Consider the following 26213-nt stretch of genomic DNA (forward strand, 5'->3'; position numbering starts at 1 on the left):
GTTCCATTAAAGGAAATACTTTACATTTACATGAAAAAAGGTTTGGTATCTACAGGGAGTGCAGAATTATTAGGCAAGTTGTATTTTTGAGGAATAAATTTATTATTGAACAACAACCATGTTCTCAATGAACCCAAAAGACTCATTAATATCAAAGCTGAATGTTTTTGGAAGTAGTTTTTAGTTTGTTTTTATTTTTAGCTATTTTAGGGGGATATCTGTGTGTGCAGGTGACTATTACTGTGCATAATTATTAGGCAACTTAGCAAAAAACAAATATATACCCATTTTAATTATTTATTTTTACAAGTGAAACCAATATAACATCTCCACATTCACAAATATACATTTCTGACATTCAAAAACAAAACAAAAACAAATCTTGCCTGCACACTACTGTCTCGCCTGCACACTACTGTCTCGCCTGCACACTACTGTCCCGCCTGCACACTACTGTCCCGCCTGCACACTACTGTCTCGCCTGCACACTACTATCTCGTCTGCACACTACTGTCCCGCCTGCACACTACTGTCTCGCCTGCAAACTACTGTCCTGCCTGCACACTACTGTCTCGTCTGCACACTACTGTCCCGCCTGCACACTACTGTCTCGCCTGCACACTACTGTCCCACCTGCACACTACTGTCTCGCCTGCACACTACTGTCCTGCCTGCACACTACTGTCCTGCATGCACACTACTGTCTCGCCTGCACACTACTGTCTCGTCTGCACACTACTATCTCACCACTATTGTCCCGCCTGCACACTACTGTCCCACCTGCACACTACTGTCCCACCTGCACACTACTTTCTCGCCTGCACACTACTGTCCCACCTGCACACTACTTTCTCGCCTGCACACTACTGTCTCGCCTGCACACTACTGTCCTGCCTGCACACTACTTTCTCGCCTGCACACTACTGTCCCACCTGCACACTACTTTCTCGCCTGCACACTACTGTCCCACCTGCACACTACTTTCTCGCCTGCACACTACTGTCCCACCTGCACACTACTGTCTCGCCTGCACACTACTGTCCTGCCTGCACACTACTGTCTCGCCTGCACACTACTATCTCGCCACTACTGTCTCGCCTGCACACTACTGTCCTGCCTGCACACTACTGTCTCGCCTGCACACTACTGTCCTGCCTGCACACTACTGTCCCACCTGCACACTACTGTCCCACCTGCACACTACTGTCCCGCCACTACTGTCCCGCCTGCACACTACTGTCTCGCCTGCACACTACTGTCCTGCCTGCACACTACTGTCCTGCCTGCACGCTACTGCCTGCACACTGCTGTCTCGCCTGCACACTACTATCTCGCCACTACTGTCCCACCTGCACACTACTGTCCCGCCTGCACACTACTGTCCCACCTGCACACTACTGTCCCGCCACTACTGTCCCGCCTGCACACTACTATCTCGCCACTACTGTCTTGCCTGCACACTACTGTCCTGCCTGCACACTACTGTCTCGCCTGCACACTACTGTCCCACCTGCACACTTCTGTCCCGCCTGCACACTACTGTCCCACCTGCACACTGCTGTCCCGCCTGCACACTACTGTCCTGCCACTACTGTCCCATCTGCACACTACTGTCTCGCCTGCACGCTACTGTCCTGCCTGCACACTACTGTCTCGCCTGCACACTACTATCTCGCCACTACTGTCTTGCCTGCACACTACTGTCCTGCCTGCACACTACTGTCTCGCCTGCACACTACTGTCCCGCCTGCACACTACTGTCCCACCTGCACACTACTGTCCCGCCTGCACACTACTATCCCACCTGCACACTACTGTCCCGCCACTACTGTCTCGCCTGCACACTACTATCTCGCCACTACTGTCTTGCCTGCACACTACTGTCCCACCTGCACACTACTGTCTCGCCTGCACACTACTGTCCTACCTGCACACTACTCTCCTGCCTGCACACAACTGTCTCACCTGCACACTACTGTTCTGTCTGCACACTACTGTCCTGCATGCACACTACTGCCTGCACACTACTGTTCTGTCTGCACACTACTGTCCTGCATGCACACTACTGTCCTGCCTGCACGCTACTGCCTGCACACTACTGTCTCGTCTGCACACTACTATCTCACCACTACTGTCCCGCCTGCACACTACTGTCCCACCTGCACACTACTGTCCCGCCTGCACACTACTGTCCCGCCTGCACACTACTGTCTTGCCTGGACACTACTCTCTTGCCACTACTGTCCCGCCTGCACACTACTGTCTCGCCTGCACACTACTATCTCACCACTACTGTCTCGCCACTGCTGTCTCGCCTGCACACTACTATCTCGCCACTACTGTCTCACCTGCAGACTACTGTCTCGCTACTACTGTAGTAGTTTTGCCTGCAGTAGTTTCCAACATAACGTTGGGGTGCTGAGCAGAAAAAGGCATTCGGCTAGAATTCAAAACTGCATTTACGTGAATGAAACCTCGACTCCATCACTCACATCCTCTACTTCGGGCAAGCCAGTCCTTAAATTCTTCATTTTCACTCAGAATATCTGTGAATGTACACTTACCTGGCATGTCGGCGAGTGTAAGGATGCGTGTCGACTTTGCAAAGAATTTTGGACGTTTTTAGAGCGGGAGAGAAAATACAGAGTGGGGGAAGAAAGACGTGTAAATCCACATTCCCTGACAATTCCCCGACTTGGGACCCAAACAATCCAATTTCCTGACTTTCCCTGCATGAAAAGGCCTTTACTGGAATTCCCCGATATTCCCTGACCTGTGGGAACCCTGATGCTCTCGTTTGCTGGATTCCTGGATTTTGTAGCAGGGAGTTCCGGGATTTGGGATATCTGGCAGCCACGTGTCTCCTTTTTAAACTAAATTAAATTATTATCGCGATCGAGCTGATCTCCTCCGAGATGGAGAGTGGCAGAGGTAGCAGAAGCCAGGCTGGGTCAGGAGTGGGGAACCTGGTCCATGAAGAGGTTCCGGACACTTCGCATGGCTGGAGAAGCCGAATGACAGGTTTCTGTGTTGAAATGTCTCCGCATTCCCCAGGAAGACCACGTAGACACACACACACACACACACACCGAGCGGTGTGTACAGCAGCCTCCACCCTGCTATCACCAAATAACAGGCTGCGCCGGAACTGCATGTTACCTGAAGGGGTTCTCCTCGTTCTCCCCACACGCTGGAGCACAGCCATTCGGAAAAGCATATTACAGATAGGAGTGTGTGTGTGCAGATATGTTGTGAGCAATCAAGTGGCAAACTTGACTATATCCACACAAACACACACAGACACACACACAATTTTGTTATTCAGTGATGGTCACCCAGTTTGAGGCGCCGTAGGCACTTCTGCACCATCTCTGGATGGAATGCAATTCAGAATGTGACACTCGGATCAACAGTTGATCAGATTGTGTATTTCAAAAGTGTGTGTGTGTGTGTGTGTGTGTGTGTGTGTAATTCCCTTTAGTTTTTCTCTATTTGAAGGTGTGGCTATTTCATGGCTGCTTGGCTGTGAGGTGCCCTGGTTTTGTGACGAGACACAAACACACATGTATGCACACACACACACACACACACACACACTACTTGTTGTGATCTGAATGTGTGAGTGAATTTGTGGAAACAGGGAGGGGACAGCTAACATTTACCCTGACGTTTTGTGTGTCTGTCGGCCTGTTTGTCACTGACAATAAGAGAAAAGCAAACACAGACACACCACACCGTCTCACTTCTTTTGACTGAGTGTGTGTGTGTGTGTGTGTGTGTGTGTGTGTGTGTGTGTGTGTGTGTGTGAGAGTGAGAGATTGGCAGCGGCAGCAGGAGAATCTGACGTGTGTTCTCAACCTTGTCAGCTGACTGAATGGGAGCTTTAATTGAAGCTGATATTGTGAAGGAATTCCTTTCACGTCAGTCTGTGTGCGTGTGTGTAGACTTGAGCCCATTTCTCCCCTTCCAGACGTTTAGTTTTATCAGTCGCTGAATTGTACATCTTTTGTTTCCATATAACCTCGCTTGCCTCCTGAAATTACCCATCAGCCACTGGGTTAACTGATTAAAATTGTTGTTGTTTTGCTCAGCCTCATGGCCGCAGTCATCTGACACACCCGAGGACTGCAGTGGACACATCTTAACTAAAACCTTCAGAACATGACAGTAGCCACATAATAGTGAAGCCCTGTCCAATGACGTCCTGTTCACACTGATCTAGAATTACTCAGAACCCTTCATCAGAGTAGAACCCTGGTAGAGCATGATCCCGAACCACCAAGGTGCCACACACTGCTGCCCGGGCGCCTGTCATGATGCCCGCTGCTCACCAAGGGTGACGGTTAAATACAGAGGACACGTTTCACCATGTGCACCGTGTGCTGTGATGCAGTGTCTCACGATGACAATCACTTCCCTTCACTTTGATCATGAAAAGAACTGGACTGGTCCTCACAAAGATGGAAAATGTGTGTGTGTTCTTGCAAAACTGCAGGTAGTTAAATCAAATGGAATCAAATCGCTTTAATTGTCACATCACATGACACCAATACACAGGTAGAGTGTATTTGAGTGAAAGTTTTGCGTGCAAAGCTTCTCATGCAGCAGTGGTGTGACAAAAACATTAAACATATATGAATAGAAATAAATAAAATGATTTCATTGTAGAAACAATTAACAATAAACCTATATACTGTACACAAGTATACGTACTGTTAGTTCATTTAAAACAGTGCAAACTGTAGTTGTGAGTCAGTGTGCGGCTGGTCTGGTGGAACAAAGTGTCCGGACGTCGGCTGGTCCGGGACTCACATGAGCAGATGTGAGGATTTTACTGGTGGGACTGGTGAACGTTCCAGAAGAAAAATATGGTAGACTATGTATCTTCACATTTTCCCTTTTTAAAGTCATTTTTAAAGCTCCTCTGACATAACATTTTTTTTTTTGCTTTTATGTCGGTCGTGTTGGTCCCCTAATTCTGTATCTGACGTCTCTTGGTGCAGAATTACAGCCACTTTGATCCAGTCCCACAAAGAGATTTCCCAGGATGCACCGTTTTACCGCTTTTTTTTAAATGCTAATGAGCAGGAGAGAGGCGGGACAAGGAGGAGAGCGGCCTATAGAAGTTGAGGGGACATTCACGGAAATGACGTCATCAACACCATCCACCAACCACAATGTTTGGTACAGACAGGAAGTCGTGTCGCATTATTCCAGTAAAAATAAAATGAACCCGCTGGTTCTTCAGAGTCTCGCGTGACGGAAGTAAAAAACAAATACATTTGTGCTAATTTTTACATCCAAACACCGAGTAACTGCAACGCTTAACATGCTTGGAAGCCGTGACGGTCTGTGGAGATCATGTCTTATGGGCAGGGCGGGAAATTCTCTGGCCTGAAAAAGCATGAGAAATGGGAGGTAACCTTTCCCTTTATGACATCATAAGGGGACAAATTCCAGATCCGACCATCTGAGCTGCCGCTCTCTGAACGGTGAAGCAGAATAACCAAATTATCGCCATTTCTAGCCGCTGCAGGACCATAGACCAACTCGGGGAACTTGTATTAATGTTAAATCATCTCACAAAGTCACATTTTCATGATGGGGACATTTAAGGAAGTGAAACATAATGAAGCCCTTATTCTGGCAGCAGGTCTTGTAGGGTGGGTTTTGGTTAACGCCAGGACAGAGAACCTGGTGGAGAACCTGCTATGAAGGAGCTGAGAAGAACCACCGGGTTGTGATCCTCCGGATATTGCCTCGACAGGTTGTTAAATCGATAGGAACTCGCTCTCTTTGTGTTTTATGTGTATGGAACTCGTCCTGCATGTTGTCTCATTTTCCTAGCAGAATGTGAAGAAACCAGAGGCGGCTCCACAGTACTGTCCTGTAGAGCACCAGCTGCACGCTCTCTGCAAGTTTGTGGTATGGAGGTTTACTGGCAGATGTCAGATGAAGGGAGAAGGTTGTGTGCGAGGTGGAGAGGCTTCATTCCTCTGTGGTGGGACCAATCAGCTTCCTCCCCCATTAAAACACGTCCTTCAGAAGCTCGACACACTTCGGTCCAGGGCGACAGCAGGCAGGTGGAGCTCGGTTCTGATCAAGTCTGGGTGAAGAAGCAGCATGGGGACACACACAGACACAAACAAACAGTCTGCATCACTTTCAAAGCAAAGCTCATCAGTCAAACTTCACTGGATTTTCATGGTGGATTCCTCACACACACACACACACACACACACACACACACACACACAGCCTCTGTTTACCACACGCTGCTCGGAATATCTGATGATTGGAGGATCGACACGTGCCGAGGCTGTGGGGGTCAGCGGGTCTTTTCTCTTCACCCCAATTACCCTTCAGCACGTGCCGCACAAACACCCTGACACACTACCACACTGCCGCACATGCTGCAACTAATTCTCATTTAAATATCCGGAGGTCCCCCGAAAAGTTCTGCCGTTTTCTAAAGCGGCGCTCCCAGGATTGCGATTCCGGAGGAACCTGACCAGCGTCGCAGCGTCGTTTTTACACCGCACACAGGGCCCCGTTCGGCTGGAATGCAGAGCGTTGGGTGGCTGGAGATGATTGGTGGTGTGGTGCTGCACCATTAGGATGCAGGCTGGGTGCACTGCAGTCACAGCTGTTTCAGCCGCACACACACACACACACACACACATTAATCCACCAACCGATGTACACAGAGATGCAGGAGCATGAAGGCGGTTTGTTCTGTGATGGCCGTTGCCAGGTTGGAGAAACTGATGGTGCCAAATCACAACCTGCAGCAGATCAAACCGGAAAATGACGCTGAGATGAATGTAGTGTGGAGCTGCTGCGTGCTGCTGCGTTAACATCGGTATTCTCTTTATTCACACATGAATAATCTATAGTCACCATGAGGTGCAGGAGCAGCTTTGTGTCTTCTGGGCGTTCGCTCTTGTCTGGGATCGGCTTCGCTCCATTCGTCTGCCTGACAGGTGAACTTTCTCCAGAGCTTCAGGTTTCCATCAGCCCGCAGCAGGCTGCTCTCGCCGCGTTTGCCGGTCTTCTGCTCCAGCCGTTTCTCAACAACGCTGGCCAATTACACAGCGCTGCTGCTGGGTCTCGGGCTCAGGGTTCCTAATGAGATGCAAGATAAAGCTTTAAGCGTATGCGGTGTCGGTCCCTGTCTGCGTTCAGAAGGAACCTCATTCGCTTAATGTCTGTGCAAACCAACTTTAATTGGCTGCCACCCTGGACACTGTCAGCAGAAGTCTTTTTTTGATCTAATGTCATTGCACAATATTGGAAGCTATTTTTATTATTGTCGAAGGGGTCTGGCCACAGTCATGTGGTGGTGAAGGGAGACGGACGGATTCCACAGAGATTCAAATGCGCCCAGGGAGTTTGGGTTGTGACAGGTTAGTCTCAGATTCATGTTCCCTCTCGTGACGGGGACCGGACATTGTTTCTGAGGGCCACCGCTGTGATGTGGCTGCTACGCGTCCCGGTTTACACACGGCCACAGGAATCGATGCAGAAAAATCCATTCGTACCCTTGCCAGAGGCGCCGCCATCGATTCGACTGTAACGCGGCCGTACTGCGCATTTACAGCGGTACTACAGCTGTATTAAACATGCATCTCTCTGGAGGGGGGGTGTGGGTGTGTTTGAAATGTCTTAATCTGAAAACCTAATAATTAAGACATTTCAGTAAAAATTTGACAATTCAATATAAGGCTATTTTATATTTAAGTAGAAATGTCCACAAAATATGGCAAAAAAATATATAATCAAGTGGGTGTGTTCAGTGTGTGTGTGTGTGTGTGCATGTGTGTGAGAGAGCGATTGCAGCCTCTCCCCACTGACACACGCATTAGCCAGATTGGAAGCGGCCCCGGTTTTGGATCAGTGTGAGATGTCCTCAGCACCGCCGTGCTGGAATCGAAGATAAGGCCCATTTGCTTTTGTGTTGCACTCACCACCTCTCCACCACACGTATTTATGTCCCAGCGTCCGCAGCAGGTGGACGTAGGTGGCTTTCATATTCGTCCAACAAAGAGCAGGCTGATGTTCCCCTCAGACAAAGCAGCAGCTGCTTGTTTTATCACTGGCTGCATTCCTGGAAGAAATCTTTACTTCTTTTATCTCATACAGTAATATTTCATCTCCGCACCCATCAGCGTCCTAATATTAGCGCATTTCCACCTTATTATTCAGACGCCTGCGTCCTGTCCTGCGTCTTGTCCTGCCTCCGTTTCTCACAGAGAGCGAATGAGAGCGATTAGATTTCATGTGAGGTGTGGGTCAGGACAGATGTAAACTCTCTGGAACACATGTATATATATACACACACACACACACACACACGCACACACACAGACACGACTGTACAAGACTATACAACGACTGAATAAAAAAATACAAACAGTGGCACTCGACTGGCGCTGTACAAAAAAATATATATATGCAACTGTGCAAATCTATCCAACGACTGTACTACATCATTTAAAATGGTACACAACTGTACAAAATTATACGACTGTACAACAATTGTACAAAACATTTGTAAAATTTACACATCTCTACAAGACTTTCCAAATTTAGACAGGAATAAATTAAACTAGACAAGACTGAACAAAACTACACAAAAAGATAGAAAACTATATAATAATATACAAGTCTGTACATAACTATACAAAGATATACACGACTATAAAATACTTTACAAAACTATACAGAAGTATACAAAACTAGACACAACTACTCAATACTATACAACACTATACAAAATAAAAAAAAAACATCTATACAAGATTATTCAATGCTTTACACAACCATGCAAGGCTGTACAAGTCTATACATCTTTATATATAAGATCATTCAACATAAGGCTATACAAACAAAATGATAAAAGACTATATCCGACTTTTCAAAACTATACAATACTATACAAAACTGTACAAGCATATTCAAAACAATTCAAAACAAAACAGAATTTTACAGAACTGTAAAAACAAGACACAACTAGCAAGCAAGAAAATAAAAAAAAACATAATCCATACAAGACCATAGAATATAAGACAATATATGTCATGGTGGTACATAGAAAAAAGGACGCAAACTACAAAAAAAGATTTAATACACAACACAACAGGACAGGTAGACAATCAACAACCCAACAAGGCAACCATTTATATTTATAATAACAGCAAATAAACAAATGACGAAACTCCGGTCCGGATCACAGAGACGGGGGAACCCCATCGGAATCAGGCTGTGACAACATAAGAGTGAAAGATAATACAAATACATTACAGGAGTGTGTTCCGTTACACCCAAATAAACAGCCAGTTCCACTCATTTCATGAGACAAGAGACTCCAGGACATTCATTTCATGAAAACTTTAATAAGCTCTACTACTGTCTCACACACACATACACACACACACACACACACACACACACACACATACAGTGTGTTTATTATTCAGAGTTGTGCAGCACATGGGGGGTTCTCTGCAGAGGCTGGATAATGAGTACCTGAGCATATGCATGTCATTTTCTTTCTCACGCACACACACACAGACTCACACACACACAGTAATCTGTTGAGAGTGAGGGGGTTATGCAGTCAATCTGCTGTCTTTTCTCTGATCTCATTAAGCAGAACTGATGCTGCTGTTGCAGGAGCATCTATTCACTCTTCCTTGTCACTCTGGCTGAGTGTAAGTACAGCACACACACACACACACACACAGACACACACACATCTCGTGGACAGGGAGTCTGGAGGAGCCGGCAGCCAGACAGCTTGTGATATTTACTCATGCAAGCCTCTCCAGTTGGGATCAGTCATCTCCACGGCGGAGGTTTAAACATTTACAGCCTGCTGGACCCCAGGAATCTGAGCCTGAGGACCCGTCCCTGTTCCAACTCCTCTTGTCTGAGTGTGCACCGTGTGCTGTGCTGTTGTGTATCACAAGTGACAATCACTTCACTTTATCACTTTATTTTGTCACTTTGTCCCCTTATGATGTCATATGGGGAAAGGTTACCTCCTGTTACTCATGCTTTTTCCACCCAGAGAATTTCCCACCCCTCCCCTAAAACATGATCTCCATCGACTGTCATGGCTTCCAAATGTGCAAAACATCACAGTTGTGTGGTGATTGAATGTACAAATTAGCACAAATGTGAAAGTGAAGTGATTGTCATTGTGAAACACTGCAGCACAGCACACTGTGACACGGTGAAATTTGTCCTCTGTATTAAACCCTCACCCTTGGTGAGCAGTGGGCAGCCATGACAGTAGCCCGGGGAGCAGTGTGTGGGGACGGAACCTTCATCGAGGGGACCTCAGTGGCACTTTGGTGGATCTGGATTCGTACCGGCATCCTTCTGATTATGGGGCCGCTTCCTTAACCGCTAGGCCACCACTGCCCCAAGAGTGTCACAAGAAACTCAGGAACGAGTGGGTTCATCAGGTTTAATTTTTACTTCTAATAGTATTAGAGGACACCCCCTGGATGAGAGGTTCTCATTTACCTAACCATGACACTACAGTCACAAGCTTTGGAGAAGGTTTGCACCTTCTTATACAGTAATGGTGTTTGAAATCCAGTTTTCGTGTTTGTGTGTATATGTTGGATGAGAGAGAAGCTGAGCTGCTTAATCTCCTGCATTGTACCTGAATATCATACCTGAATCAGTGTTTAGGGAGTTTCGGACTCTCTGGGGATCTTTTTATTTCCAGTTGAAACCAGTGTGTGTGTGTGTGTTGGATGGTCTTGTATTACTTATGTTCTGTGTGTAATTATGCAATTTGAACAAATTTTAAGAAATTGTTGCACAAAAGAGCTGCATAGAGTCACAATGGAAAAGAGAAAGAAGGTGCTGACACGTCCCGGCATCGAGTTGTGTGAGAGATCTGGCATCTTGGATTAAAAATTATTGGATCATTTTAATAGATGATCACGTGTCACAACCATGATGGCATGACGAGGCAGGTGAACGGAGAAGAGGACGAAGAGGTGACAAGAAGACGAGGAAGGAAAGACGCAATCGCATGACATCACGAAACCGGGGTTTAATTGTGAAGAACAGGACAGGGGAGACATGGTGAACATGGAACATAACATCAAAGACCTGACAGCGAACAGAAACGAACAGGGCAGCTTTATACAATTTACACATGTGAAAACAATTAGGGAACATTACACAGGACAACAGTGAAACTCCGGTCCGGATTCCTTTCGGACCGGATCATGACAGTACCCCCCCTCTTAGGGCACGACCCCTGGCGGGCCATGCAAAACAGTCCATGAAGGAGGGAGGGAAGTCCATACACTGAGTCTTTATGATTCGAGTGGAAGATAAGATGAGTCGAGTCGAGTAGAGTCAAGACGAGAAGAGAAGAAAAGAGATGAACAACTGAGGTGAATGGTAAATGAATGAATGACTGGACCGGTATTCACGATGGACGAGCGGCAGATGTCCTGCGCAGACGGCTTCGGGTCAGTGTGGTACCGGCCCATTGTTTCTGTTTGCGGTCAGTTCTTTGATGTTATGTTCCATGTTCACCAGTGTCATTGGATGTCTCCCCTGTCCTGTTCTTCACAATTAAACCCCGGTTTCGTGATGTCATACAATTGCATCCTTCCTTCCTCGACTTCTCGTCACCTCTGCATCCTCTTCTCTGGGCACCTACATTTACATTTACAGCATTTATCAGACGCCCTTATCCAGAGTGACTTACAATCAGTAGTTACAGGGGACAGTCTCCCTGGAGCAACTGTCTTGCTCAGGGACACGATGGTAGTAAGTGGGATTCGAACCCGGGTCTTCTGGTTCATAGGCTACTACCACCAGCCTTGTCATGCTAGCATGGTTGTGATATCACACTCTAACCTGTCACACGGGTCATGACCCCTTTCACTCCAGTGTCACCTGTGATGAGCGATCATAAACTCCGGGTCCGTATGTGATTATTAATCAGGCAGATATTGAATTGATATTTCCCGTGAACTTATCGTTGTGTCTGTTGACCTGGTGTTGTTCAGATTGGGATTCGATAGTGATGAAAGTTACCTGACATGTCAGAACTCACTTCAAAGCAGTGCATGCTGGTAGTTCCTCTTCTAATGTGCTGTTTCAGTCAGCGTTTGCTTTGTGTTTGTGCGTTTGTTGTCTCATGGATGTGAGAAGTCTGTTATCTGTCAGGGATCTGGCGGCCCACACACACACACACACACACACTCATATTGCACACAGAAATACCCACATGACTCACAAGCTCCACAAAGTGGTCAGTTGGTGTAAGTGCCTTAAACCCACAGCCCTCTCTGTGTGTCTCTGTGTGCAGAAATGTATGAAGTTTAACCTGGAGGCTCCCATCTGGTCATCGAAGCAGCGGATCCTCTACACGCTGAACCAGAGCCTGAAGGACGTGCTGAACTATGGCCTGTTCCAGCCTGCCCACAACGGCAAAGCCGGCAAGTTTCTAGACGAGGAGCGCGCGCTGAAGGACTACCCACTGCCCGCCGTCACCCCTGTACCCTACCTGGAGGTCAGAGCCTTCTTCCTCACTGCGCCGTCGTCACCCATTACAAAAAGGAATGTGGTTTATTCTCTTGACTGTACTTTACTCAACAGGGCTGGTGATGATGTAAGTCTCGTATAGGGGGTGGTAGTAGCCTAGGGGTAACACACTCGCCTATGAACCAGAAGACCCGGGATCAAGTCCCGCTTACTACCATTGTGTCCCTGAGCAAGACACTTAATCCTAAGTTGCTCCAGGGGGGACTGTCCCTGTAACTACTGATTGTAAGTTGCTTTGGATAAGGGTGTCTGATAAATGCTGTAAATGTAAAATGTAATGTATAGTACGGGTATGAAGATCAGACCTGGACTACCAAGCACCAATAGACGTGTCATAAATAGTGTAAATGTGCATACAATACTGTAATACAGGCCTGTTGTTGTAGCTCCGCTTTCTGGGCTCCTTGGGTAGGAGTAGATGATTCAGGAGAACCTGGAGGAACACATGCGCGCATCAGGAGGTATCATTACAATTGTGGGAAATTAAACTGGATGGCCCATGGCTTCTGGCTGGTAGAAAATTCACTTTTTGGTTCCACAAAATTCTAATTCAACTTTTGAAGCAACATTAAAAATAAACGCTTAGGACTCAGAACAAGATCTAAAAGACCTACCACTAATGGTTCTCCTTGGATCCTGTTTCTGAATCGACTACTTCATGCTAATCTCCGTTAACGACCCGTTCGCTCATCCTCAAGTGCGAGGCTGTTTTAGACCATTTTACACTCTACATGTGGAATATACCTTTCTTCTCTGCCTCATCCGTCCATCCCCCTCCTTCGCGGTTCTCTAGACTCTTTATCTCTCTCTTCCTGTCATTATGGTGCTGCAGTTAGTATTATTTGAGCTGATTTATTGTTCCAATTAAATCCACAGCTCTTCAGAGAGTTGGGGAGTGAAGTGAGGGGAGAGGAGAGGAGAGGAGATGAGCTCTGTTTTCCCGGTTCCTCTCCTAATCTCAATCACAGGCATCATAAATGTGACAAGAAAGGGGGACAAAACTGAAAGCTTGTTACAAGCAGGCATGTGAAGAGTCATAAACGTCCCCCTGACTATTTCATTATTAACACGGAACAACACAGCAAATCGCCCACAGATCACAGATCTGAACTTTCACGTATTCAAGCCGATTGGGATGTTGTCCCTGCAGTCTCTAGAAAACGGCACATTCCAGACGTCTTCAGGACGATACATGATGGAAATAGCGGAGGCCTTCTGATCAACATGAAACATGATGTAATCATGGTACAAGAGCAATGGAATCAAATGCATCGTCATTATCAGGGCCATAGAGGTGTGACAATTACAAAATGTCATGGTTTGTTTTACAGATATCACAGTCTGGCGAGACACCAGCGGTGTAATGTGCATTACAATGTAATACCTGGCTTATTATATCATACAGGATTACTGATGGATTTCAGCATCGCTTTAAAATGGCAAAAAAAAAAGAAAAAGGAAGAATAAGAATCATTAGATTATTCGCCTTAATGTCTGGTCTCACAATAATCTTTTTTTTAATTCAACAGTGAGATTTGCCAGAAATGGCTGAAAGGTTGCCTTAGTCACGCTCTTATTTAAAAATGCACCATCAGGTATTGATGTTGATGGAAAATATAACAATTTCATCCATGAAAAGTGGTCTCCCATCCCAGAAACCTGTGAGTTGCTCTGGGTCAGGGCGTCGGCCAAATGTTCTTGAGCTTTGTTATTGACACTGGACTCTCCTCCTGGCCCCGCCCACTTCACACATGTGTAAAGCTTTTGGCGTGTTCTTCTCGCTCTCGGCGTGTGCACAGTTTTGTAGCGGAATATTCATGACCTTTCGGGTACTTTGCACGCTGGCCCTGTCGCATCGTGTGTGTTTATGGGGATGAGAGCAGCTTTTCCTGAATTCCCGACGGACGCAGCAATAACAGCGAAGCACAAAAGAGCCCAGGAATAAAGCGTTAGTACCTGACTGCTGAAAGGTCAGTACAGAAATCCTCTGTATAGGGCGGGAAGACAATGACACCGTTGATGTGGATTAATATTTGATTCTGATTGTCGCTGGCCTGTGTAATTCGGCGTTTTGATGTGCAGCGCTGGCCGTTGTGTGATGCCGTTCTGTTTTTGGAATAATAAAAACATTAATTTCAGTCTTTATCAGCGCAAACTGACTTCATATATCGACATGTTTGCGCTACATACCGAACAGCACAGAGGTCAGTAATTACGGGACGCAGGGTCGACCCTTCGCAGTCATTGGGGCAGTGGTGGCCTAGTGGTTAAGGAAGCGCCCCCATAATCAGAAGGTTGCTGGTTCAAATCCCGATCTGCCAAGGTACCACTGAGGTGCCACTGAGCAAAGCACCGTCCCCACACACTGCTCCCTGGGCGCCTGTCATGGCTGCCCACTGCTCACTCAGGGTGATGGGTTAAATGCAGAGAACAAATTTCACTGTGTGCACTGTGTGCTGTGCTGCTGTGTATCACGTGTGACAATCACTTCATTCCACTTTTTCATTTCATTCTGATGGCATGCTGTGTGAAGTGTGTGTAGACAGGACGTTACCCATACCTGGCCCTGCTTACAGCGGTTCATTTGAACTGACATGTGGGTAACCGTGATTATGTTTTTGGTCATGTACCAGTCAAGGGTGGGGGGGGGGGGTGGGGGTGGTTCACCAGCACATCAGCATGCAGGGAGAAAACGTTGCAGTTTATGTTAGAAAAAGAAAAGCAAACTGCCTCAACAGCTTCGTGGGTGTGGTGACCTATGCTTTGTAATGGTAGCACCCAATCACACGTTAGTAGGAGGATCCAACAGTCTAGGAGACATTTTCCCACAGGACAACATACACACACCCCTGGCCTAGCGGTTAAGGAAGCTGACTCGTAATCAGAAGGTCGCCGGTTCGAATCCCAAGCCGCCAAGGTGCCACTGAGGTCCCCTTGATGAAGGCACCATCCCAACACACTGCTCTCCGGGCGCCTGTCATGGCTGCTCGCTGCTCACTAAGGGGGATGGTTAAATACAGAGGACACATTTCTCTGTGTGCACTGGGTGCTGTGGTGTGTCCCATGTGACAAATAATCATTTTAATTCACAATTGCATTCTAGAACTGTTAATCAGGGTTATAGCAGCACAGACCACACCCACCACACTCTAATGAGTTCTGATTGGTTCATATTTGCCTCTTGCCTTCCCACCGCAGTTTCGCTACAAGCGGAGGGTCTACACACAGAGCCACCTGGAGGACAAGCAGCTCTCCAAGCTACACACCAAGGTAGGATGCCACGTCTCAGCATCTTCTGATGGTCTTGATTATGTTGGTTGGTGAGCGTGTGGTCTGGTGGGCATTTTAGGTGTGATTTTTTTTTCCTGGCTTCTCAGACTGTGGCTTTCACACAATCTTGTTGGTTTTCTATGGTTTGTTCCAACTGGCTTTGAAAACCTTTTTGGTATATGATAATGCCATCCATGCTGGTCCCTTCAGAAACTAGAGGAGAACATCAGAAAGGTCCCTCTCTTGTGCGTGTACGCAGGATTGTAGGTGCTTTAAGAACAAGAATGCATACAGTCATCCATGAAAATGTAGTCTTTGGTAGAATCTGCAGGATCCTCATGGGATTGGATGCCGCAGCATCATTGAAAGGCAGCCTGCTGAAGATTCTTCCTTGATGACTTACCCTGTGTCTGTTGATGTGGGTGTGTCAGATTGAGCGATGCCCTGTCTGGATGAGAAGGTTATGAAAATGTAAGTAGGTCCTCCAGAGGACCACGACACCTTCAACGGTGCATTATTATCAGTGGAGGTGGTTAGTCCCACAGTCCCACGTGAGTTTACAGGGTGAGCGAGGCAGCAGCGTTGAAGCAACATGGTCACATGGAGGTCACATGGTCCTCCTTCAGGTTTGGGGAGGGGGGCTCCTTCAGGTCCGTTACTAGAAAATGAGTGGGCCAGGCTTGAGGAGACCTCAGTCTTAGCTTGGCACTTGTGGCATTTAAAAAACGGGCATCGTCCCAGAGCCGCTCTGCTTTTTCTCGACTGAAAACCACCAGGGAACGCGCCAAGAAGCGAAAACCTGCCAAGTGGGAACCTCTGCTGGTCTGCAGAGTCATAAATGTCATCTTCAGTGTCATGAAGATGGTACTTACCTGCTGGACCCCTACTGTCTGTGAGGGTTTGAAAGACTTGCTACGGTGAACAGTGGACTTCATGAGTACTCACAGGCTGTGTAATCGGGCCAGCGATGGCTACAGATTATGCTGGGTGGACATTACAGTCATTTCATCAGGCCGTTTCAGAATGTCCAGCTCTAGTAAAATGTTCTGGATCTTTTCAGGTTCCATGAGACTACCAGGGCATTCACAGCTTGCTATGATATAATGGAGTAGAGTAGAGAAATAGAGTCGAATTTTTAACATTTTGATATAATAATTAAAGAAAACCCTGTGGTTATTTATTGATTTTCCTCACGTGCCGGGAAGCTGGGCTGATGGGTGTGAAACACAGAGGCCTTGTCAGAAACCATCAGGACTGTAAAGGCTGTTGTGCTCCACTGGGTGACGTTCTGTCAGGTTCCTTCCAGAAGCTGCCTGCAGCTTCAGCGCCTTGGAGGGCGTGATGGTGGCGTCGGGCGGGGAGGGAGGGAGAAACGCTCTCCCCGGGTCTCGGAGTAATCCGGTTAAACTATCGACATGCTGTCCTTCATTTTTATGTTCATTTCGCCTACCGACCTCCTCAAGTCACTACTGAGAACTTGTTATAGAGACCGCACACACACACACACACACACACACACACACACACACACACACACACACATCCTGTCAATCCCTCTGTCAAAAACACACATACATACATCATATATAGATACACATAAATATACACGCACACACACATATACATGCATGATGTACAGATGTGTGTGTCTGTGTGTGTGTGTGCACTTCTGAGGGAAAGTGTGTTTGTGTCCAATTAGTGCACCTGATCAGCATTAGTTATCTGAATGCCATCTCTCTTTCTCTCTCTCTCTCACACACACACACACAAAGTCTCCTGCTTTTCCAAATGTGAATGGGTTGCACACACACATGAAGTATGCATGTGGACAAATGCACATGGAGCCCCAACACACGCACACGCACACACACACACACACACATGGAGTGTGCAGGAAGAGGGTGAATATGGCATCACGTCAGCACTGACTGCCTCCGTCTCCCTCAGGGCACCACAGATAGAGAGTCGGGTTCAGGAAGGGCACTTAGTCATGCCCTATTTATTCAAACAGACTTTTCCATCGGCTTCTAACACACACATACACACACACATACACACACACGGCTAAAGACAGGAGAGATTCACTAAACAACTGGCCCACAGAGGTGCTAACAGAGGCACATATGTGTAAAATATGAAAGTAATTTATCAGCGTGTGTGTGTCACCATATTTTTGATCAGGTGTAGGACCTCCGTCTGACTCTGGAATCCCAGCTGTTTCGTGGCCTGGAGGCGGCTGCATGTGGAATGACTCCTATCTGATAAATGTTCTACACACACACACACACACACACACACACACACACACACCATCAGATAGCAGAAAATGGATGATGTGAGTGAGTCTGAGCTCACGGCTCAGAAGAGAGGGAAAACTACCAGCCAATCACGACCAGGTATCGCTCCACGTCCAATCACAGGTTACGCCAGCAGCCTCTCCGGCCCCGCCCCCTTTTTGTCCACTGGCATTTCGTTGTGTTTTCATGCGGCCGCGTGAGTGAATGAATGAATGAGAAGGTGAAGGGGGACCGGTGTGTTGGGTGACTGGATGATGGCGGCGTGTGAGGAGAAGAGTGACGAGCCAATGGCGGCGTGAGAGCACGTCTCCCGTCTCAATCTCTGCCTTACAACAGTCTCTCCCTCCTCATCCTCTCCTTCATCCTCCCTCGTTCACTCCCTCCTCCCCGCCTCCTGCTCGCTCGCTCCCTCACTCTCTTTCTCCATGTGGCTGCGGCGTCCTGCAGCTTCGCCCCATCGTTGCGTGTCTGTGTGTGTGTGTGTGTGTGTGTGTATGCGTGCTGCACGTAACTCTGAGGAGACGCCGGCGTTGAGGAGGACGGGAGAGGGGAGGCGGAGCATGTTGCTGAGGTGAGATGGGGGCTTCGCTGGGCAGGAGGGAGCAGCAGAGACGCCGGGGCGCCGCCAAGAACAAGTCGAAAAGCAACAGTCAGGTATTCCGGCCTCGCTGAAACCTCACCAGCATGGTAATGCGTGTGTCCTGCAGCTGCATACTACTGCAGGAGGTGTGTGTGTGTGTGTGTGTGTACGGGAGGTTCTCCTTCATGCGCTCATCCCAACATCAGATCACCCTCTGTGTGTGTGTGTGTGTGTGTCATCGCGATGGGCCGTTATTCTGAAACTTTAGCTGGAACGTTGAAAGTGGACGTCACACGAATCCTAAACACAACTAGTCTAATGACTTCTAATAAAGATAAAACCTTAGAATACACACACACACACGCACACATTTCCAGCTGCATGGTTGACTCTGGAGTAGCAGTCCACCCGTCCCGTCGTTTATGAGGACATGAATATAAAAGTTGCAGGGATCGGTGTGGTGGGGTCACCCATTTTCAGGAATGCCGGGGTCTTCACGATGGTCCCCAGGTTAGATGAAGCGGTGGCCTCCCTGTGTTCAAGGTTCGTGTTTCTGAGTGTTCTTGGGGTAGAACATGTTTGCATCAGCAGACTAGGACCTTCCAGACGTTACCTTTTTGGATTTCCCAGGGTTCATAGCTGTGTCCACCATTATCCCGTACACGGGAGATGATTTTTATTCCAATTCTAATGGACAGATGGCCTGATTCTCAGCAGGATGGCAAAAGGGAAATAAATGGGCGATCATGAAAAGGGTGTCTTTTCCAGCGAGCTGCAGGGGACGTCACACTCTTCTCCAGACACACATTCAGGATTCTGTGTGTGTATGATGTGGATATGTAATATGTTATATGAATGCATGTCAGAAATGTTCATTGGTGCGTTGGGTCTGTGTGTGTGTGTGTGTGTGTGTGTGTGTGTAATTGACAGTAAGTGTGTGAGCTGCAGGATAACGTTATTTAACTCCTTGTTAATCCTCTCTGTGCTCAGCAGCAGTCAGGACTAAACTGCAGGATTAGGATCCTCACAGCATAAGGGTCTAATTAGGTTCTCTCCATCTCTCTATCGCTCCATCTCTCCATCTGTATTTCTCCTCCTCCATGTCACTCTATCCCTCCCTCTATCTCTCTTTCTCTCCCTCCATCTCCCTCTCTCTCCCTCAAGAGCCTGTCCTCTGTCAAGTCAGCTGTATGCTGGTCAAATTAAGGGAACAATGCTGGGGGCGTGTCTGTCCCCAAAAGTTACAATTTCAGTTTACACAGATGAAGTGATTGTCATGGTGAGACACTGCAGCACACGGTGACATGGTGAAATGTGTCCTCTGTATTAAACCCTCACCCTTGGTGAGCAGTGGGCACCATGACAGGCACCCGGGGAGCAGTACCTTCATCAAGGGGACCTCAGTGGCACCTTGGTGGATCAGGACCTTATATGGAAGGGCTTCATCGGCTTCATTGACCTACTGGAGACTGTCTCGGTAGACCTCTCACCCTTTTATCGGTCTGTACTCAAGACGTGGAAGGTCCTTGTGGTGCAATGAGTGCCGATGCTGGATCCTGGACCATGGGTACTGGAGGAACCATTGTTTTTTAATTTCTTCTTGCCGTCCTGGCCGCTGTGCTCAGCTTCGCTGGGCTCTTGGTTGGTGGCAGCTGGCTGTGTTAAATTTGGTCACATTGTAGACTCAAGACAAGCAAATTTGCATGGCAGAAGTGCGTGGTTGTCAACCCCCTGACCTGCAGAACATCCTGGAGGATCCAGAATATACTCCGAATATACACGCCTCCAGAATATACTCCGAATATACACGCCTCCAGAATATACCCCATGTATACATACCTCCAGAAAAATACTCCTAATATACACAACTCCAGAATATACTCCGAATATACACGCCTCCAGAATATACCCCAAATATACACGGTGCCAGAATATACTCTGAATATACACACCTCCAGAATATACTCCAAATATACACGCCTCCAGAATATACCCCGAATATACACGCCTCCAGAATATACTCCGAATATACACGGTGCCAGAATATACTCCGAATATACATGCCTCCAGAATATACTCCGAATATACACGACTCCAGAATATACCCCACATATATACATGCCTCCATAATATACTCCGAATATACCCGACTCCAGAATATACCCTGAATACACAAGCCTCCAGAATATACCCTGAATATACATGACTCCAAAATATACTCCGAATATACACGACTCCAGAATATACCCTGAATATACACGACTCCAGAATATACTTAGAATATACACGACTCCAGAATATACCCCAAATATACACGCCTCCAGAATGTACCCCGAATATACACGGTGCCAGAATATACCCCGAATATATACAGCGCCAGAATATACCCTGAATATACACACCTCCATAACATACCCTGAATTTACACACCGACAGGATATACTCTGAATATACACGCCTCCAGAATATACCCTGAATTTACACGCCTCAAGAATATACTCCGAATATACACGCCTTCAGAATATACTCCAAATATACACAATGGCAGAATTTACCCCATATATACATGCCTCCAGAATATACTCCGAATATACACAACTCCAGAATATACCCCGCATATATACATGCCTCAAGACTATACTCCGAATATACACGACTCCAGAATATACCCGGAATAAACACGCCGCCAGAATATATTCCGAATATACACTCCGCCAGAATATACCCCGAATATACACACCTCCAGAATTTTAGGGGCTAACAGCCAACAGCCAGGCAGTGGTGGCCTAGTGGTTAAGGAAGCAGCCCCAAAATCAGAAGGTTGCTGGTTCTAATCCCGATCCGCCATGGTGCCACTGAGCAATGCACCATAGCCACATTAACAGATTGGAACAGGAACTGGCTGCTTGCTAGTTATCTGTATGCTAAAAAGGAGGAACTAATTACCTACCCAGCCCTGATTGAAAAACTCTCACACACCCTGCTGCCTCATCATGGATTATTTAAACTCCCTGTTGCCAGAGACCTGATTGTTTTAAGATCTCGATTGTCCAAAAATACACCAAGAATACACAATAAACTGCTAAAACTACACAATGACAAGTACTTACCTGCCACAACTGTTCCTTAATAACTACTCTTATCAAACAATTATTTTCCTGAAACATTGAACTCAGAAATGCCCAATCTGGCAACAGTGAGCATATGAGTGTTTTTTCTGTGAGCTTCAGCACCATTGTTAGGTATTTATTCAACAGGAGAATAGCTGAATGGAAGCAGAGCCAGGCGGAGTCACCTGCTGCTCCACCCGCTACAGCAATTACATTTACAGTCAGCTGCCCTCCTGAAAGGCCTGTTTCTGTCTATCCCTGTGACACACACACACACACACACGCACACACACACACACACGCATGCATGTGACAGTGTCTGACTCAGCTCTTCTCTTTCTGTAGCCCTGCCTCTTATCTGATGAGTCCAGGCATTCCGCTCATTCACCATCTACATCAGGACATATACATGTGTGTGTGTTTGTGGATGTGTGTACAGAGCATGATTTTGGAACATATTTGCTGTAGATGTGATCAGTTCATGTGTAGAACTGAATAGACAGTGATTGCTGGCGGACCAGTGATGCAGACGCCACTGCGTGCTGTAAACTGGACCCCTGCAGACCCTGCTTGTCCCCTGCTTTTCATTCTTGAGATCTGTGCACGTGGATCATTGTATAATATGTATACTGGTCAGATACGGTCAGCAGTGTGAGAAGTGAGGCAGGTACATGAAGAGAAACGTGGCACGTCCCACTGTCCAAACGTCCAAGCCATCCAGGTTTGTGGGGACGTCAGTAGATTCAGAGCTGATTGTGGCCGTGAGGTTTACTACAGAAAACCTTGGACCTCGATGCATCTGGTGTGTGTGTGTGTGTGTGTGTGTGTGTGTGTGTGTGTGTGTGTGTGTGTGTGTGTGTGTGTGTGGATGTTTGCAGCTGCGTGTATGTCTGCGTGAGACAGATTGCGAACACCGAAGTGACAGTGTGTGAAACAGGGTGGTGAAGGATGGGTTGCTCACTGGTTACCATGACAACAAGGCTCCCCACCCAAAAAGGCAGCAGGGGTAAAGCGTGGTGCTGAATCACAAAGAAGACATTGGTGTGTGAGTCTGAGAAATTGCTCATTTTGGGTTTGTTGGCGTAATTGCATCCTGTATTTTATTTGCCTTTGAATCCTGTGACTGGTTTATTGTTGAAACGGTCGTAAAAAGTGACATTTATGATCTGATATATAATTTCTTTTGCTTTGATAGCAGCGTCCTGGATAGATGCTACCTGAGTAATGTAAAGGGTTACTGGCGCTTGACAGAATTCTACTAAAGGCTCAGATAGATGTCTGTTATATAATCATTTAGCTTGACAGACATATCTAGCCAATCAAAAGCCGCCTCGTAGATTGTCCATCAACTGTTTTCACCTGCTGTATATGTGGTCCCTGTTGCAGCTCCTGGATAAACGCATATGAACATGTGACCATGTTATAGTGGGTGGTACCTGTCCGTGGGGGCAGATGTAAGAGAAGAATTGTTGAAGTTGGTGTTTTGTGGGGTGTTACTTAATGTGAACAACCTACCTAAAGAGTATTACTGACCAACTCTCTCTCTCTCTCTCTCTCTCTCTCTCTCTCTCTCTCTCTCTCTCTCTCTCTCTCTCTCTCTCTATATATATATATATATATATATATATATATATATATAATTTGTAGTATATAGTATCAAATCCTGCATCAGAAACCTTCAGAAGGTCTAGTGGAGTCCAAGCAGGGCAAAGTCAGGCAGGGCAAAGTCAGGGAATAATCAGGGAATTTTGTTAATAGCATATATTACAGTAGTAGTGACGTGTACTCATGCGTCTTGGTTCCCAGCGAGTGTCTTTGCGATGTTGACATGCGTCCTTACACTTGCTAACTTACCAAACATGACAGGCAAGTATACATTTCAAGATATTTGGCTTGTAAAAAGAAGAATTTAAGGACTGTCTCGCCTGAAGCACTAAATTAAAACATGCATGTAGAGGATGTGGGAGATGGAGTCGAGGTTTCGGTTTCATCCATTCAACATGCCAAGCTGCCGATATTCTATTTATTTATTTATACGTAGGTCATGGAAGTTCAGCTTTTTGGACAGGGAAAGTCAGGAAAAGTCAGGGAATTTTAAGTCTGACTTAGAGTTGGAACCTTGGGATAGAATACATTTACAATAAAACAAATAGAAGGAAACCATTAGGAAACACAAGACAAGGCCGACATTAAATACCAGTCCAGAGTATGGGGAAATGTCCGCATCATGACAGATTTAGATAAGGAACCGGAACATGCCATGATCCATTGATTCATTTAGTTAAACGTAGAGCCATGATTCATAGAGCTATGACACACACGCAGGCTATGAATCAGGGGCTGGACACACTGGTGTGTGATGTTTAGATCTGTCATCATTGTGTTTTATTATAATGAGTCACACAGCCTCTGAGGATTTGTCACTACTGAATATGAGTCTAGTGAATGAAGCCGTGCTATGGTTACGCATAGACACACACACACACACACACACACACACATATCCTGAAGGACTGTCTGCATCCAGTGGACCACTGATGAATCATGCAAGAACATTGGATGCTTCAGTAATTACGGTGTTATGAGACAAGACATGTTCGGCTTTGCTCATGGGCTCCCCACTGGTGTTGCCAGGTTGGGCAGTTTTGACATTTTGGGACAATTTGCTTGTGGAGAATTAGGGAAAACCATTTTCATACGGTTTTGTGCTGAAACTTCAAATGTATCTGCCAACTATCACAGTTAAAAAAAAAAAGGAAATTATCTTTACTTAATTCCTCCTGGTATCTGGTAAATGTAGGTCTAGGTCTCTTGGTTGCCGTGTGATCGCACATTGCTGTGCAGCTTGCCACTTTCCGCTCGCTTTCCGCGATGGACGTCATGGGTCTGCATGCAGAATGACTGATGAAGTTCAGTTCACCTCCTGACTCCCTGTCTCTATCGATTAGATTTGCTTTTTTGGCAAGACACTCTGATTGGATCCGTAAGGGCATATTTGTCCAATCAGAGGCTTGGATGCAGACTGTGCATCAGCAGATTTTGAATGAGTGAAAGTGAAGTGATTGTCAATGTGAAACACTGCAGCACAGACTGCACAGGCAGTGTTTCACAGCACAGCACAGGCACACAAAGTGTCACCTGCATTTAACCCATCAACCTTAGTGAGCAGTGGGCAGCCATGACAGGCGCCCGGGGAGCAGTGTGTGGGTACGGTGCTCAGGGGCGGCTCGGGATTCAAACCGGCAACCTTCTGATTACGGTTTCCTCCTTTATCCTGACTGCTTTCCGTACCCTTGTAGTCCACCAGCAGGTCCTTGGGTTGCCATCACAATGGGCAGCAACTGATTTCTGGTTGTGACTTTTTTCAGTTGCCTCTGCAATTCAGGCCTTCGACATGCTCTGCTGGACATGGAAGATCTCCTGAGGACAGGAGATGTTCCCAACATTTTGAACAGTACGAATGTTCCTGGCTCCGGGTCAGAATGGTGCGCATAAAAAAAACACGAGTTCATGAGAACGCATGCATTCTAAAACATGAAATTGAAGCCTGCCATCACTTAATGAAGTGGCGCTGTGGCACATAATTTAAAGCATGAAAGCTGCAGCCATCTGTCACATTCTGCAAATCAGAGCCGCCTGGCCGACGTTTCATTATGGCGCTCAGACGCGCAGCGGTAGCGCGAGGGGAGGTTAATGTGAATTTTATTAAGGGCCTGTCACCCACTAACCCCGATGCTGTGTGTGTATGTGTGTAGTACCACGGTGTGTATTCATTAAGAGAAGTATGTTCTCTTAATAAACAGAAAGGTAGAGAAGCTTTTAGGGTAATTTGCTAAATGTCAGGTCCTGGCTCAGGAGGCACAACTGCGGACATGTCAGCATGTCAGCAGCAACATTGAGGTCCAAGCCCAAGTTCTTTCATTAGTTGGGAGCAGCAGGATGGAGATGTTCAGTGAGAGTAGGGAGTGGGTAGAGTTCAGGGGTTCGCTCCACAGTGGGAAGAGTGACACGCGGTGAATAATCAAAGTCAATGGTTCTCGTGGTGCATGAGGAGAAGAAGGGGGCAAACATGCATGGTCAAGGGGCAGGTGGTGTGTTTGCAGCATCGAGGTCCGACCGCCAAACATGCATGGTCAAGGGGCAGGCGGTGTGTTTGCAGCATCGAAGTCTGATTGCCAAACATGCATGGTCAAGGGGAAGGCGGTCTGTTGGCAGCATCGAGGTCCAAGCTTTAAATATGCATGGTCAAGGGGCAGGCGGTGTGTTTGCAGCATCAAGGTCCAAGTGTGAAACATGCATGGTCAAGGGGCAGGCGGTCTGTTGGCAGCATCGATGTTCGAGCCTGAAACATGCATGGTAAAGGGGCATGTG

General features: G+C 46.8%; 1 protein-coding gene across 1 annotated transcript in view; it reads left to right on the plus strand.

The window, feature by feature from the left end:
* The window catches only part of LOC114771770 (SH3 and multiple ankyrin repeat domains protein 3-like), a gene marked incomplete at its 3' end in the record, with an annotated part of 77767 nt that overhangs the window by 19708 nt on the left and 31846 nt on the right, over window positions 1–26213 (plus strand). The window contains exons 3-4 of the mRNA XM_028965118.1: window positions 12350–12553; window positions 15784–15855. Coding sequence (XP_028820951.1) covers window positions 12350–12553; window positions 15784–15855 — 276 coding nt within the window. The remainder of the gene's footprint in view (window positions 1–12349; window positions 12554–15783; window positions 15856–26213) is intronic.

This window comes from Denticeps clupeoides, unplaced genomic scaffold, assembly GCF_900700375.1.
Source record: "Denticeps clupeoides unplaced genomic scaffold, fDenClu1.1, whole genome shotgun sequence".
Classification (NCBI taxonomy): Eukaryota; Metazoa; Chordata; class Actinopteri; order Clupeiformes; family Denticipitidae; genus Denticeps; species Denticeps clupeoides.